Source organism: Bubalus kerabau, chromosome 19 (assembly GCF_029407905.1).
Source record: "Bubalus kerabau isolate K-KA32 ecotype Philippines breed swamp buffalo chromosome 19, PCC_UOA_SB_1v2, whole genome shotgun sequence".
NCBI classification, from domain to species: Eukaryota; Metazoa; Chordata; class Mammalia; order Artiodactyla; family Bovidae; genus Bubalus; species Bubalus kerabau.
Window position 1 is genome coordinate 48,316,448 of NC_073642.1, and position 18,169 is coordinate 48,334,616.

The window sequence follows — 18,169 nt, forward strand, 5'->3', positions numbered from 1 at the left end:
TGCCAGAGCCTTCGTTTTATTTTCCCCCCAAGAGAAACTGCAAATCTGCATTTTTATATGAAAATCTCTCAATTTAAAACTGTTGGCTATGAATTAATATTTCTGAAATTCAAGCTCAGAGAAATTGAAAAGCATGCTTACAAGACGGATCCAGGCTACTGCTGACCTCTGATCTCTCTTCTTGGCAGGATTACTTTAGGTTTACTATGCCTGTGTGGAGTGTGGTCCCTCTTGCCTGGAAGTGGGACACTACAGTACAGTTGAGAGAAGTACTAAAATACACTCAATAGAAGTTTCAGAAAATCTTCACTGTAAAAATTTACTAAAAGTTTTTCATTGTTACTGTGAAAAGGCCAGTAGTTTAAAATGATATATTAAAAATGATAGAAGATCATTTTAGTAGTATCATTATGATTTAGTAGTAAATCATTTAAATAGTAGATTTAAAATGATATAAATGAATGCTGCCCACTGGTGCCTCAGTTAAGCACAGTGAGCGTTCTACCATGAGAAGCTTTTTTGAACTGGAATTTTATTCATCAATATTAGTTTTCATGTATGTAGGTATGTATAAATATATAAAAATAAATTTATTGTTATTTCACAGGACAAATCAGTCAAGATGTCCACGATTTCAAAGCACTTTGGACTGAAATACAAAGAAGAATCGTACATCTTTAAAGAGCTGGAGAAGGTTCGCAAGGAGACCAAAAAGGAATTTCTCCGAATCAAGGAGAAGTTGGCCGCCAAGCCAGCTGTGGATGAAATCCCCGTCTTTGGCCTCCGGGTCCCCAGCCCGGCCCGGTATGCGGCGAAGGGGAGCGCTTCCCGCGTCGGATCCCCAAAACCAGCAGGCTCCCCTCGGGTTAAAGGTCGTGCGCGCCCAACTGGGACCCTCCCGCAGCCGGTGCCCCGAGGCGCCCCGCGGCCCCCGGGCCCGAGGGAGGTGGCCGCTCCCGGGAAGGGCCGGCCCTTCCGCCCCCAGGACTTTTACTTGCGGAGCTCCGCGTTCCTCAGACACCGGCCCCAGAAGCCGCCGGTCATCGCGCCCAGGGCTGGCACGTCCAGACCAGTGGTCCTGATGCCGCCGCGCGTGCCCACGGGGAGGGCCCGGGCGCACCGGGGCTCCAGGAGCCCCCCGCCGGCGGACTCCAAGCCCGTGTTCGACTTGGCCCGGGGGCGCGTGGCCAGCCTGGAGCCGGCTCAGCTCGCCGAGGTCGGCCAGGCCAGAGAGAGGCTGCCGGACTCCTTTTCCAGCGACGAGGGAGACGCTGAGGCGGCCGGCCGGCAGAAGAGAGTGAGGATTAACACCCGCTTCCTGCACGAGGACTCGGGTGGCGAGTCGCTGGAAGCCTCCGGGTCCGCTTCCAAAACCGACCGCGAGAGCACCCAGCCGGGCGACTCCCGGGAGGCCACCCTGCAGGCCCTGCCGCCAGTGCGTGCGATCCCCAAGTCCATCGAGGAGATCATCGCCTCGCTGCAGTCCGAGGCCCAGCTGGCCTCCGACCAGACCATCAAAGAGCTCATCCAGAGCGTCCTTGGGCAGAACTACGACATTAAAATGGAAGTAGGTGATCCAGAACAGGGGTCATATTTCTTCTGGATAAATTTCATTTCAGGATTCAGACATAAAATCGTGCATATCGTGTGTTCTAAGCTAGACAAGCTCGAAAAGCTAGACAAAGTGCTTGGGTGTTAACCAGGGTCTTTAAATTTTCCATCGAGGGAGTATATCCTTTTAAAAAAGTGAAAGTAATGGAGAGGATATTTCAGAAACTGGTACAAAGAACATTAGTTCTTTGACCCGAGTAATAACATCACTGGTAACCTTTCCTTTCAAAGTCTTTGTGATTATTTAGTATTGATTTGGTTGATGTTTTATATGAAAGACTCGGTCTTTGGTGGTACAGTTTATTAACAGTAAATCTGTACCTTAAGATCAATATACTACCACTAAGTTGTATTTATAAGAGTTTTGGTCCATTTTTAGTGAAAATCAGTCTCTTAAAATATGTTTAAAAAATTTACTTTCTAGGTCTTCTCAGTTATATGGACTATAAGTGATTCTTTGTCCCAAGGACAAGCCCATCAGGTGGATACCCATAAGAGCCCTGTTTTACATAAGAGGCTTCCTAGCTTTAGTGAGTTTAAAAGGATTGCCTCCCAGTTCAGCAACTAAGGCAGAACAGAGCTGGGCGTCCACCCCAGCCAGTCATACCCCAGAAAAGAGACTGAAATCATGCCAGGACTGCCTGTTTGTTCATTGTGATGTGTTCCCAGGCAGGGAGCAAAGCTAGATAGGGTCCTGGTTCATTATACAGACTTAGTTCTAAACCAGGACATTCAAAGTAGAAATAATAATAGGGGAGTCTGAGTCCCATATGCACAGAGAGAGAGGGAGAGAGGGCAGGAGGAAAGGAGTTTTTTGAGAATGGTAATTAGAATGACACTTAGGAGGGAAGAAGATTCTATTACTCTTCTTGGCTGCAGCGCCAAACCTCTTGTTAGTACACAGAATACTGCTGCCACATTATGTCTTCAAAATAGTTTCAGCCCAGAATATACTCTTGGCTGTGATTTAAGGAATGTGATCCTAAAGCCCATTAGGGAAACAAAAACGTGTAAGGACAAGAGTCCCCTGTGTCGTCTTTTACCTAATGTTTGTAGGCAGAATGGGACAAATATTTTCAAGTAAGATCCACACCTCCCTACGGTTACTGAACAAGACCAGCCTGACTGTTCAGGCTGTTTCAAAATGAGTACTTCTTATTAAGTTTTCTGTGGATCCAAGAGAAAAAGGAATCAGGGATACACACATTGGAGAGCCCAAACGGAGAGAACAAAGGCCTCATTGCCCGCCCCTGTCAGAAGGAACTCTGTAACATAATCAAGGCGTGTGACATGAAGAGGGGCCTATATTGGAAGCCGGCTCAGAGGTCCTATACAGTTGGAGAAAGTTACACTTTTAGAGCAAGGGTTTAAGGAGGGAAGAAGATTCCCTCCTAAATCCTTAAACCCATTTGCCATAAAGAAAATGCATTTTGAAGGGTTCAAATAGAATAGAATATAAGAAGGGAGAGTATCAATGATGATTTGCCCCGGGACAGTGAATTCTGTTCTTTCTGGTATTCCATTTCTCTTGTGTATCCTTTTCTGGTGCTTCAGTTACCAAAATTGCTTTATGTAGTAGAGTGGTTTGGAGGATTAGGGTCAGAAGCCAGCGTCACTAGCTAGCCCCACATTATAAGACTTTGTTGTTCAGTTGCTAAGTCATGTCCAACTCTTTGTGACCCCATGGATTGCAGCTTGCCAGGCTTCCCTGTCTTCACTATCACCCAGAGCTTGCTCAAACTCATATTCATTGATTTGGTGATGCCATCCACTCATCTAATTCTCTGTGTCCCTTCTCCTCCTGCCCTCACTCTTTCCCACTATCAGGGTCTTTTCCAGTCAGTTGGCTCTTCACATCAGGTAGCCAAAATATTGGAGCTTCAGGTTCAGCATCAGTCCTTCCAATGAATATTCAGGGTTGAATTCCTTTAGGATGGACTGGTTTGATCTCCTTGCAGTTCAAGGGACTCTCAAGACTTGACCAGTTTCAAATGTCTTAGTCCCATCCCTGCCTTCCATTGTATTGATTTTTTGTATAGCTAGTTTTTATTCTTGCTTTTAAACTTTTGCCTCTGTGCCCCATCTCCCCTTCCCCCCAACAATTCCAGAAGATGGAGCTTTGCATTATTTTGGTCTTTTATTAGGGTGAGAAGAGAACAGTGGGGGGATTTGTTGAAATGGTTGTGACTGAGTAGGTGAGGGATAGCAATGAAAATGCAAGTAAAAGTGGTGTCTAAATTATGATTCTAAAAATCTTTAAGATTATAATAAGGCCACTTGTTTTAAACGTTTGGAGTTTATGTAAACAGCATTCTGTCCGTAATAAGCAAGGGATATGGTTCCTCACTTTAGACATCTTAATTTGGAGCCAATCCCTTGAGGGAAAGTCAAAGGATAAGATAGTCTTGGCAAGATGTGCTGTCTCTGTTTAGAGCTCGGGCAGGGCCCTTCCAGACCTAGCATTCAGAGTTCCACAAACAATTACATAGGCCAGAAGGTGCTCAGAATACCTGAAGATTAAACTCAGCTGTGAAATGTAGGTCAAACATCTAAACCAAGGTTTCTCAACCTTGGCACTTAACTTTTTGGTTTGAATAATTCTTCATTGTGGGTGGCTGTCCTGTAATTGTAGGATGTTTAGAATTATCCTTGGCCTCTACCCAGTAGATGCCAGTAGTATGATCCTCTCGTCATCCTCCCTACCACCAAGTCATAACAATTGAAATATCTCTAAGATGTTGCCAAATGAGACCAGGGGGAGAAGGGTATAATCACCCCTCCCGCCCCCCTCATCCTCCCAACCAGCTGAAAACTGGTGGCTTAAACAGTGAGCATACACCATGGCAGGAGGGATAGAAATTTTATAAGTTCCTAAATGCTTGTTTTACTGAGGAATTCAATATTATCACTCACAAAATACATTCTAATTATATGAGACTGAATAAAGGTTAGAGACTTCCTTCCAGATGTTAATTGAGGATGAAGGAATCAACCCATCCTTGGTTCTGTGGTGTGTGTTGTTTTTGGCCATATAGCTCAAAAGAAGAAATGGCTTAAAATGACCCAGGTAAGAGGGAATTCGTGTCCCCAGGTCTATATAAACAAATAACTCACAAGCAAATGTTTTATCATAAAACTTATGCCTGCTTTAACTTTAGGGAAGATGAAATAGACATACTTCTCCCTCTTCTTCCTGCTAAGTAAAACTAGGTACAGACAAACAGGAGAAGACTCCAAAAGGCAGAAAGAAGCAGACTGGCTGGGGACTTTGGGATCCAAGGGATCATGTAGTGATAAGTTCTTAGGTCTTCTTTTTGTCTCAGATCTACTGCACCAGAGCTAAAGAGACTGGCAACCTAAGAATGTGCCAGTGGGTACAGACAGAAAAAGCCCCAGAAAAAGCCTGCTCTCTTTAGCTAAGGATCAAGAAAGGAGCAGCCTAGCAAGACAAAACTTTTAGACAATAACTGTGCTACTCTAGTCAAGCACCACAGAAAAACCTATGACCCTGTCCTCTCCTCTGCCAGCCAGGACTGAGGAGGGAGCTAAACTTCCACTCTTGAATGACTGTAACAGGTTACCCCAATTTCTTCCCTAATGACATAGTGTCAGTGGAGAGCCAAGACTTTCAACCCTAACAGTAAAGAGGCTACCCTACCTTCCTCCCTGTAGTGTCACTGGACACCATACGGGCTTTTCCCAGTTTCCAGGACTTTGATGCTGAGAAGGCAATGGCACCCCACTCCAGTACTTTTGCCTGAAAACTCCCATGGACGGAGGAGCCTGGTAGACTGCAGTCCATGGAGTCACTAAGAGTTGACATGACTGAGCGACTTCACTTTCATTTTTCATTTTCATGCTTTGGAGAAGGAAATGGCAACCCACTCCAGTGTTCTTGCCTAGAGAATCCCAGGGACGGGGGAGCCTGGTAGGCTGCCGTCTATGGGGTCGCACAGAGTCGGACACGACTGAAGTGACTTAGCAGCAGCAGCAGCAGCAGGACTTTGATGACAGGAAGGTTAGATCTTCTGTTGTAGTCCCACAAATGCCTGAGGCTGTATTATTCCCCCAGTTTACTGTCTCTGTTACTCAGATTGATAAAATAGTATTGTTTCATCTTCATGATCACTGATCCTTTCCACTGTGTCCCATACATTCAGTATTTGAGGCATTTGTACAGTTTTATTTCAATTACTGTAATTTTCAGTTCTAACATTTTTCTTTGGCTCCTCTTTATATGTTCTGTTTCTTTACTAAGACTCTCTTTTTCTCATTGTTCCAAGTATACTCATTATTATTGCTTATTGGAGTTTTGTTTTGTGTTTAGACTTGAAAGAAAAAAAAAGACGATACCAACATTGAGATGACCAAGATGTTAGAATTCTCTGATAAAGATTTTAAAGTGGTCCTATACATCACTAATTGGAAAACAACAATACCAGTAGATGGAAATAAGTTATGATATATAATGTAATATCTGGAGCAATGACCAAAAAATCTATACAAAGAGATTCACTCAAAAACCACTATATATAAATCAACGTAGAATTAAGAAATTTTAAGTAACCCATAGGAAGGCAGGTAAAAAGTAAACAGAAGCAAAAAATAGAGAACAAAAAGAAAAGAAAAGTAGCAACTTCAAACTCAAATGTATCAGTAACTACACTAAATGTAAGTGGTCTAAATGCAGTGATTAAAAGCAGAGATTGGCAAGTGGATTCCGTATAAAACCCAGTATATTATATATACTTTTATATATATTTATATATATTTTATATATATATATATTAGAAATGTACTTCTGGTATGATGATATAGGCAGGTTTAAAGTAAAGCATGAAAAAAAAATCAGGCACAAATTATTCAAAAGAAAGAAGAGTGGCTATATTAATTTCAAATAAAGTAGACTTTAGTACAAAGAAAATTATGAGAGACACAGTTGGCATTTTAACATGATAAAAGGGTTAATCCATTAAGTCAAAGGAATGCTAAATGTGTGTTAAACGAACAACAGAGCTGAAAAAATATGTGAAGTAAAAACCAAAAGGAGAAATTGATGAAACTACAATTATAGTTGAAGATGTCAGCACCTTTCTTTCAACAATTGACAGAAAACCCTAGACAGAAATTCCCCAAGAATGCAGATGAACTCAACACTACCATCAAACGTTAGAAACTAATCTACATTTATAAAACACTGTGCTCAGTGGTAGCCGAATGCACATTCTTGTCACTGCCCATGGGACATATACTAAGACCATCTCTGATCCATAAAAGTGAACGTTAATGAATTTAAAAGCATTGACATCATATAGAGTGTGTTCTCTGATTATAATGAAATCAAACTATAAATTAATAACAGATTGATAATAAAATCTCCAAACACTTGGAAACTTAAACAATATCTAAGTAATCCATGGATCAGTGGGGAAATCTCAGAGAAATTTTAAAAACTGAACTGAATTAAAAGTACAAAATTTAGGGGACATAGGTAAAGCAGTAGTGCCTTCATCCTAGAGAATGAAAAATTACTTACATTCAAATAGGAAACTGAGATGAATGTTCTTAGGAGCTTTTGTTACTTAATAACCCCAAACTAGAAATAACCCAGATGTCCTTTAAGGACATACTACTCAGCAATAAAAAGAAATAAAGTACTGGTATCTACAATAACTTGGATGAATCTCCAGAAAATTATGCCAAGGCAAATCCAGTCTCTAAATGTTATATACTGTATAATTAGATTTTATACAACATTCTTAAAATGACTAAATTATAGGAATGGAGACGAGATTTATAGTTGTCAGGGGTTGAGGACAGGCTTGAAGTAGGGGAGGGTGAGAGGAAAGTATGTGCAGCTTTAGAAAGGCAACTTCAGAAATCTTTCTGGTGATGGAGATGTTTTGTATCTTGACTATATCAGTGTCAGTATCCTGCCTGGGATTTTGTAATAGTTTTGCATGATATTCTCATTGGGAAAACCTGATAAAGGGTACAGAGGATATCTCTGTATTATTTATTATAAGTGAATATGTGTGTGTGTGGTGTGTGTGTGTGTTAATCGCTCAGTCATGTCTAACTGTTCGTGACCCCATGCACTCTAGCCTGCCAGGCTCCTCTGTCCATGAAATTCTCTAGGCAAGGATACTGGAGTGGGTTGCCATTTCCTATCCCAGGGGGCATCTTCCTGACCCAGGGATCAAACCCAGGTCTCCTGCATTGCAGGCAGATTCTCTACCATCTGAGCCACCAGGGAAGCCCCCAAAGTGAACATGAACCTATAATTATTTCAAAACAGAAACTTTAACTAAAATTTTATCTGATTGTTTATAAAAGTTTATGCTTCTTTTTACAAGTTGTAAGGAGGAATATAAGGAAATGATAATTTCTCTTTTAAGCCTCCCTTAACTCACCAACAGTAACCAATACTTGTTTATCCTTCTGTTGTTGTTCAGTCACTCAGTTGTGTTTGACTCTTTGTGACCCCATGGACTGCAGCACGCCAGGCTTCCCTGTCCTCCACTGTCTTCAGGAGCTTGCTTAAACTCATGTCCATTGAGTCAGTGATGCCAGCCAATCATCTCATCCTCTGTCGTCCCCTTCTCCTCCTATTCTCAATCTTTCCCAGCATCATGGTCTTTTCTGATGAGTCGGCTCTTCAAATCAGGTGGCCAACGTGTTGGAGCTTCAGTTTCAGCATCAGTCCTTCTAATGAATATTCAGGATTGATTTCCTTTAGGATGGATTGGTTGGATCTCCTTGCAGTCCAGGGGACTCTCAAGAGTGTTCTCCAATACCACAGTTCAAAAACATCAATTCTTTGGCTCTCAGCCTTATTTATGGTCTCATATCCATACATGACAACTGGAAAAACCATAGCTTTGACTAGATGGACCTTTGTTGGCAAAGTCATGTCTCTGCTTTTCGATATGCTGTTTAGGTTTGTCATAGCTTTTCTTCCAAGGAGCAAGTGTCTTTTAATTTCATGGTTACAGTCACTGTCTGCAGTGATTTTGGAGCCCAAGAAAATAAAGTCTGTCATTATTTCCATTGTTTCCCCATCTTTTTGCCATGAAGTGATGGGACCGGATGCCATGATCTTCGTTTTTTGAATGTTGAGTCAGCTTTTTCACTCTTCTCTTTCACCTTCATCAGTTTAGTTCAGTTCAGTTCAGTTGCTCAGTCATGTCCGACTCTTTGCGACCCCATGAATCGCAGCACGCCAGGCATCCCTGTCCATCACCAACTCCAGGAGTTCACTCAGACTCACGTCCATCGAGTCAGTGATGCCATCCAGCCATCTCATCCTCTGTCATCCCCTTCTCCTCCTGCCCCCAGTTCCTCCCAACATCAGAGTCTTTTCCAGTGAGTCAACTCTTCGCATGAGGTGGCCAGAGTACTGGAGTTTCAGCTTTAGCATCATTCCTTCTAAAGAACACCCAGGGCTGATCTCCTTCAGAATGGACTGGTTGGATCTCCTTGCAGTCCAAGGGACTCTCAAGAGTCTTCTCCAACACCACAGTTCAAAAGCATCAATTCTTTGGCTCTCAGCCTTATTTATGGTCTCACATCCATACATGACCATAGGAAAAACCACAGCCTTGACTAGACGGACTTTTGTCGGCAAAGTAATATCTCTGCTTTTCAATATGCTATCTGGGTTGGTCATAACTTTCCTTCCAAGGAGTAAGCGTCTTTTAATTTCATGGCTGCAGTTACCTTCATTAAGAGGCTCTTAATTCTTTTTCGCTTTCTGCCATAATGGTAGTGTTGTCTGCATATCTGAGGGTATTGATATTTCTCCCGCTAATCTTGATTCCAGCTTGTGCTTCATCCAGCCCAGCATTTCACATGATGTACTCTGCATAAAAATTAAATAAGCAGGGTAACAATATATAGCCTTGACGTACTCCTTCCCCAATTTTGAATCAGTCCATTGTTCCATGTCCAGTTCTAACTGTTGCTTCTTGACCTGCCTACAGATTTCACAGGAGGCAGATAAGGTGGTCTGATACTCTCATCTCTTTATGAATTTTCCACAGTGTGTTGTGATCCACTCAGTCAAAGGCTTTAGCATTATCAATGAAACAGAAGTAGGTTTATCCTTCTACATTTATCTTAATTATTTAATATAAATATTTATGCTAAATAAATTCTTTGATATAAATGTGTACACATACATACATATGTAGGTTTTTTTTTTTTAAGTAAAAATAAGAACCTATGGTACACATTATTCTGCAGCTTACTTTTTGACATATCAATGGACATGTATACTTTTTATTTTTTTTTAAATCGCTGCATATTATTCCATAGTATTTAAACATTTCTTGGCTCTTTGCTCTTCAGATTTTATCTTTCCCTATCCTAGGAACAAAGTTTTGCTCCACTGGAGTTATAAATCAAAGAACCTACCAGGATCTGGGCAAAGAAAAGCCATCTGTTGTTTGACTGTCACAGGTACGATTGGGAGGGACTAGTTTGGACAAATCTTTTCTCTTCAGAGTGACAGTCGCGTTTATTATACTTTTCTCTTTATATTCTCTTTGTGCATTACTTTATTCTCACAGATGTAACAGCTTAAACTAGTACAAATGATGTAATGATTAAGAAGTTTCTTGATTTACAGTTTTTTTCCTGTGAAGTTTTAAAATCTCTCAGATATCATTTAGGTGCCTTCAATAAATGCAAAGTGTTCACGTGTTTAATTTCAGTTCATTTTAAAAGATGGAAAATAATATTTTTATTTATTCTTGAGAAAAAATTCTTATTCCTTTAGCTGGTTTGGTTGTAATAATGATTTTGAACCAAGCTAGAAGTTGTTCCTTTAAAATAAACTTCTTCTTTGTTGGATACAAAGGTGTTTTATTTTCCATGAGCATTTTTTTTTTAAGACTGAAATACAGAGTTACTTGAAAAATGAAATGTTAATTTATTGTAGAATTCAGATGTACTTTTTTTCTGATTCTTAGTACAGATACTGCCCAGCAGTGATTTTTTTCTTTTGCCTGTTTGTGTAATAGTCTCATAATTTAGACTATAAAGGACAAATACATTTGAATGTATTGAGAGTAATTCATTTTCACATATGCCACAGTTTTGAGTACATATGCAATAAAATGAAGAATTTTTAAATGTTAGTGAAATAATTGCTTTTTTCTGGCTACTTCAGGTACAATTATTTGGATATTTAAGACAAAGACTTTCCCCCTCTGTGGGTTGTTATTTCAATACATAACTCAGTTTTTACTCTGATTTCCTAAAGTAGGCCTTTTTAATGCTTTTACATTTTAACAGCTAGTCTAAGCCCTTAGAATCTCCTTAAGTGGGTGGTGAGGCGCAGCTGATAAATAGCATATTTAAAATCCAGCACTAATCACTACCTTAACATTGTGAAATTCAAATACATTTTAAGGGTAATTTTTGTGATATCAATTCATGATTTTTATGTTCTGTGTAAAATCAGAGGAAAGAGTTCATGCAGTTTAAAGAAGCTTAAAAAAAAAAAGAAGCTTAAAAAAACTAAAGTTGCTATCAAGGCTTAGAATAATATGGCTACCTTGAGAGCAACCAAACTAAATGAATGTCCCAGCTAGGTTACATATTGACTTATTGTACACAGGAAGTGGTTTATTTTTTATTACTGAAAACTACAGTATTGGGTTGTGAGTTAAGTCAGTCATTCTGTAGCTGTAAACAGCCTGAAGCTAGGCAGTTGTATTATTTAGAGTGCCTGTTTTAACACATAATAGGTAAACATATGGCTTATAAGGATGGGTAGATAAACAGTTTTGATAATAAAATCAAAATCTTGAGAACCAGTGAACCACAATCATGCATCTTTCATCCCAAATGGAAGTGATTTAGTAGATGAGGCAGCACATAGTCCAGTTGTGCTGACTATGTATGTCATTTTGGGGAGAATATTATTTTACAAGTACCTGGTTTCTTTAGTCCACTGTAAAGTACACTGCATTTTAGTCTTACTGTAATAGAGAAGGATGGCTTGACAGAATCAGTCATACTTATTGTCTTTATGAATTTTTATGAGCACAGTAAGAATAAAGGTTAAAATCTGTTGCATTGAAATTAAAAATAGCACATTCTCATTTAATAAATTTTATATATTTGTCTTAAAGTTTTTTTTTTTAATATTTATTTATTTGGCTGTTCTGGGTCTTAGTTGTGGCATGTGGGATCTAGTTCCCTGACTAGGCATCGAACCTGTGTCCCCTGCATTGGGAATGCAGAGTCTTAAGTCACTGGACCACCAGAGAAGTCCCTGTGTTCCTGTATGGAAAAGAACTCTAGAGTTCTGTGATAAATTTTTTCATAATGTTTCCTTACTCTCATTTTTCATTGTAGTAGTGTCTGGAGCTGAAAGGTAACCTAATGAACTTTGTATTATAGATAACAAAACTGAGACCCAGTGAGAGATAGTGACTTTTATAAGGCTGTACAGCCAATTAGCATTGTTGGGATCAGAACTAGTTTAGGTCTTTTGACAGCTGAACCAGAATTGTTTTTATTCTTATTACATGATGTTGATGGCACTTCCTTTTCCTCTTTGGCCCCGTCTTCTCCCCACCCCCACCAACTGTCTTGAGACCTAGACCCCAAGACAAGTGTCCAAAATTACTTCTCAACTCGATTTTCCCCCTCTCAGATCTCTACATTAGTGAGAGGCCCATCACACTCTCCTGTCCTGGGATGGCCACCTGTGGCCTCTTGCTGGTGACTTCTAAGCCAAGCACACTTAGACCTGGGAAGGTCAGTAAGAAGCAAGGATTTGCTGCTCATAGAGTGGTGTGGTGGTGGTAGCGATGTGTGTGTGGGCTGGGACTTGGGCTAAGATGGTGTCAGAAAGTGAAAGAATACAAGTGGGATGAATTACAAGTAGTGATGACATTAGCAGTGGGTTATATGATCACTAACCCGTTACATGCAATCAAGGAACACGGATCCTGCCAACTTAGGTTGCTGTTAATATGAATAAAAGATGAAATGGCCATTATCTGCCATCTCTCATGGCAGAATACAATCTGACCCACTTCTACTTCATCTTCTTAGCTTTATTTTATATAAAAATCTGTTAGCTATTCTCAAAGTGAGGAAATGCCTGCATGTATTTTTTTCTTCCTAGCCCAGTGGTATAGGTTATGAGTCCTCATCCTTTTGGGGAAGAAGAGCTACTTAAAAAGCAATTAGTTTATGTTTGGCTGCACTTGGGTCTTTGTTGCTGTGCACAGGCTTTCTCTAGTTGCGGAGAGCGGGGGCTACTCTTCACTGTGGGACTTGGGCTTCTCGTTGCAGTGGCTTCTCTTGTTGTGGGGCGTGGGCTCTAGAGCTCGGGCTTCAGTAGTAGTGGCACAGGGGCTGTGCTTAGTTGCGTCGGAGCATGTGGCATCTTCCTGGATCAGGGATCCAAGCCATGTGCCTTGCATTGGCAGGCGGACTCTCAACCATTGGACCATCAGGGAAGCCCAAGGACAGCAACTTTTGACGTACTTGAAATCTTATTTGTGATGGATTGGGGTCTTGTTGAGACTCCTTGACTTGAGAGAATGGAGGGTGTCAGTGGCCTTACCAAGAATTCCCAAAAGCCAGGAGGAAGAGTCAGCACTTTGGATGTTATCTAACTGAGACTGCAGGATCGCCATGATTGCATGGTTCACTGTTAATTGGCGTTCTGTTCATCAGATTGGGCCAGTCTTGATAATGAATAAAATCCCTGCCGCCCTCTACCCTTTCCTACCTTTTAAATTGGTAGTCTATCTTCTTTTTAGATTTCACAGATAATACAGTAAATAAAATTCCTGTCCTTTGCATGACTTACTACAAATTTATTAGGCACACAGGAGGAGATTATAATAAAGCCAGACCTCATCATTTCAGTCAGATTTCCCCTCAAGAACATCTGTAGTATCAAGCTCTTCATCTCTTAATCATTGGAAATAGGGTTTTGAAGAAATGAAAGACTGAGACAGCTGAGACACTTTTCATTGTTCTGATTTCATTATGCTGTTGAGACCTGCCTAGATGTAGTCTTTGACAATCAATTATTACTCTGGAAAGTGATTATTAAACAGTTCCCTGAATTATAGCTTTTTATGCATGACTCTGTTCTCTCGCTCTTTAGGGTTAAGTGAAAAAGCTTATTAAATATCCATTTACAATGGAATCTTTGAAAATGCTAAATGGAATGCATAATTCATATAGGTTGTCACTAGTACAATGCCAAATTAGTTTAGCCAAATATCAAGTAACAGGAAATAGGAGTAAGTGGCAGTCCTAATAGAACTAGCTACGGCAGCTTATGGGTGCAGATAATCAGAAAAACCGAAATAATAGTGACTTAGACGAGATGGAAGTTTATTTCTGTCTTGTAAAAGTCAAATCAAAGGTAATGTTGGACTGATATGGTGTTCTGCAGAGTCAGGAATCCTGCCATCTTACTGTTTCACTGACTAACCCTCATTGCCATGGTCATCTCAAGGTCAACAGTGGCTGCTGTGGCCACCATATCTATATTCCAGCCAACAGGAAGCCTTTAAGCAAGAAAAGTGTGTGCCTAAAATTGCCCACCACTTTTGCTTATGTTTCACCAGCCAGAACTTAACTCCATGACTACATTTACCTACAAATGACAATGAAAATAAAGTTGATATTCTGAGCAGGCTGTGTGGCAAGCTTCACAGTCTGTTACTCTGAAGGAGGATAGAGGAGATGTTGGATCGGTTTCTGTTATTGTTCCTATCGGTCATGCAATGTCTATGGAGACTTTTGTGGCTGAAAGAGTTTTTCCCTCTTCAAAGGTTTATTGAGTACCTGCAACATTTGGTGGCTCAGTAAGTAAAGAATCCATCTGTCAATGCAGGAGATGCAGATTCGATCCCTAGATCGGAAAGATCTGCTAGAGCAGGAAACGGCAACCGACTCTAGTGTTCTTGCCTGGAGAATCCCAAGGACAGAGAAGCCTGGCGGGCTGCAGTCCATGGGGTCACAAAGATTAGGACACGACTGAGCACAGCACATCAGGCACTAAGTGCTAAAAGATTTTATATGTGACACAAATGTTAGCTTTAAGGAATTAGGTAAACTAACAGAACTAGCAGTCAGTGGAAACTGATGGAGAAAGGCCTGGAATTTCAGTTTGACGACCTAGATCCTTGACTTGTAATTTATTTGTTACTTAAAATTCATGGTGCCTCACTTCTCTCATCTCTGCAGTAGAGTTAATAATGCTTACTTTACAATACTGTGAGAGTAAAATGATCGTAAATAAAGCAGCATATGTTAAATATACTGCAGTTTTTAAAGGCTTTTAGTATGTATTTCCATATTGCTAAGTCGCTTCAGTTGTGTCCGACTCTGTGCGATCCTACAGACGGCAGCCCACCAGGCTCCCCCGTCCCTGGGATTCTCCAGGCAAGAACACTGGAGGGGGTTGCCATTTCCTTCTCCAATGCATGAAAGTGAAAAGTGAAAGTGAAGTTGCTCAGTCATGTCTGACTCTTAGCGACCCCATGGACTGCAGCCTACCAGGCTCCTCCGTCCATGGGATTTTCTAGGCAAGAGTACTGGAGTGGGGCGCCATTGCCATTTTACCTCCTGGTAAAACTGAACCATACACATTCCCACAAATAGAGGGCATCAGTCTGTTTCTCTCCATCTTCACCAGCATTGTGTGTTACTGTGCTTTGAATCTTTGCTAATTTGGAAGGTCAGTGGCTTTCCAATACTTCTCAATTCTGGAAACCTTTCTTCAAATGAAATATTCAATGAATGTTCAGTATCTCAAACATTTAATAGCATGGCAGCAAAGAATAGCAAGAAGAGATAAGAAAGCCTTCCTCAGCGATCAATGCAAAGAAATAGAGGAAAACAACAGAATGGGAAAGACTAGAGATCTCTTCAAGAAAATGAGAGATACCAAGGGAACATTTCATGCAAAGATGGGCTCAATAAAGGACAGAAATGGTATGGACCTAACAGAAGCAGAAGATATTAACAAGAGGTGGCAAGAATACACAGAAGAACTGTACAGAAAAGATCTTCACGACCCAGATAATCACGATGGTGTGATCACTGACCTAGAGCCAGACATCCTGGAATGTGAAGTCAAGTGGGCCTTAGAAAGCATCACTACGAACAAAGCTAGTGGAGGTGATGGCATTCCAGTTGAGCTATTCCAAATCCTGAAAGATGATGCTGTGAAAGTGCTGCACTCAATATGCCAGCAAATTTGGAAAACTCAGCAGTGGCCACAGGACTGGAAAAGGTCAGTTTTCATTCCAATCCCAAAGAAAGGCAATGCCAAAGAATGCTCAAACTACCGCACAATTGCACTCATCTCACACACTAGTAAAGTAATACTCAAAATTCTCCAAGCCAGGCTTCAGCAATATGTGAACCGTGAATTTCCTGATGTTCAAGCTGGTTTCAGAAAAGGCAGAGGAACCAGAGATCAAATTGCCAACATCCGCTGGATCATGGAAAAAGCAAGAGAGTTCCAGAAAAACATCTATTTCTGCTTTATTGACTATGCCAAAGCCTTTGACTGTGTGGATCACAATAAACTGTGGAAAATTCTGAAAGAGATGGGAATACCAGACCACCTGATCTGCCTCTTGAGAAATCTGTATGCAGGTCAGGAAGCAACAGTTAGCACTGGACATGGAACAACAGACTGGTGCCAAATAGGAAAAGGAGTACGTCAAGGCTGTATATTATCACCCTGCTTAACTTATATGCAGAGTACATCATGAGAAACGCTGGACTGGAAGAAACACAAGCTGGAATCAAGACTGCTGGGAGAAATATCAATAACCTTAGATATGCAGATGACACCACCCTTATGGTAGAAAGTGAGAGGAACTAAAAAGCCTCTTGATGAAAGTGAAAGTGGAGAGTGAAAAAGTTGGCTTAAAACTCAACATTCAGAAAACGAAGATCATGGCATCCGGTCCCACCACTTCATGGGAAATAGATGGGGAAACAGTGCAAACAATGTCAGACTTTATTTTTTTGGGGCTCCAAAATCACTGCAGATGGCGACTGTAGCCATGAAATTAAAAGACGCTTACTCCTTGGAAGGAAAGTTATGACCAACCTAGATAGCATATTGAAAAGCAGAGACATTACTTTGCCAACAAAGGTTCGTCTAGTCAAGGCTATGGTTTTTCCTGTGGTCATGTATGGATGTGAGAGTTGGACTGTGAAGAAGGCTGAGCACCGAAGAATTGATGCTTTTGAACTGTGGTGTTGGAGAAGACTCTTGAGAGTCCCTTGGATTGCAAGGAGATTCAACCAGTCCATTCTGAAGGAGATCAGCCCTGGGATTTCTTTGGAGGGAATGATGCTGAAGCTGAAACTCCAGGACTTTGGCCACCTCATGCGAAGAGTTGGCTCATTGGAAAAGACTCTGATGCTGGGAGAGATTGGGGCAGGAGGAGAAGGGGATGACAGAGGATGAGATGGCTGGATGGCATCACTGACTCGATGGACGTGAGTCTGAGTGAACTCCAGGAGTTGGTGATGGACAGGAAGGCCTGGTGTGCTGCGATTCATGGGGTCGCAAAGAGTTGGACACGACTGAGCTACTGAACTGAACGGAATGTGTCAGTTGGGAATGAAGGAACCGGAAGCTACCTGCACAGGATTCAGGCTCCTGCCAGCACATTCTTTGGCCTTTTAGATATTCACCTCTCCATTCAGTTTCATTGGGTACCTATGATATTATATCAGGCAGCCCACCAGAAACTGGAAAGCAGCAGTGAACAACTGAAGTCCCTGCTTTCGTGGGCCCCTCTGCATTCTAGAGACACAAGACAGAGAGTAAACAAATCAGTAATGTCTCATGTGGCGATAAGTGATGTGAAGACTTCAGGATAAGACACAGCATGATGGGATGGAGAGATGTTTAAACAGGATGGTCAGAGAAGCACTGTTAGAGAAGATGGGATTTGAGCAGAGGTCTGAAGGAAGTAATGAGCAGGCCATACACTTCATGTGTGGGGAGATCATTCCAAGCAAAGGGAGGAAACACTGTGAGCTTCCGAGGCAGGAATGTTCCTGTGCTGTTTGAGGAACAGCAAGGTGGGGGGCTTTGTGCGTGGGGGTTATGATAGGAGAACACTATCAGACTTAGCATTCCCGTCTTTTTTGTTTGTTTGTTTTTCTTGGTTGTTGCACAAGGCGTGTGGGACCTTAGTTCCTGGACCAGGGATCGAACCCATGTCTCCTACAGTGAAAGCACAGAGCCTTCACCACTGAGCCTTCAGGGAAGCTCCAGCACTCCCTTCTTATTGCATGTACTTTGCATATAATTTACCTGTTTTACTGGCCTGAAATAAAATTAATAGATAATTATCATCTACCTACCTAAGTGATCTTGAAAATCAATATAATGCAGTGTTTGTAATGTAAAGAAAAAAATGAGTGATGAATAATTAAATTATAAAGAATGACACTGGAAGACATAATAAAGTTGTTTGTTGCCTGTATCTACTGATAATGAATGTGCTCTGGGTAGGAATATATGGGCCATAATACATAA

At 41.1% G+C, this 18,169-nt stretch overlaps 1 protein-coding gene across 1 annotated transcript in view; it reads left to right on the forward strand.

The window, feature by feature from the left end:
* The first annotated feature begins 564 nt into the window (after positions 1-564).
* The window catches only part of TTC6 (tetratricopeptide repeat domain 6), a 193,727-nt gene continuing 176,122 nt past the window's right edge, over positions 565-18,169 (forward strand). Inside the window, exon 1 of the mRNA XM_055556203.1 lies at positions 565-1,567. Within this exon, the coding sequence (XP_055412178.1) occupies positions 623-1,567 (945 nt within the window). The 5' untranslated portion in view covers positions 565-622. The remainder of the gene's footprint in view (positions 1,568-18,169) is intronic.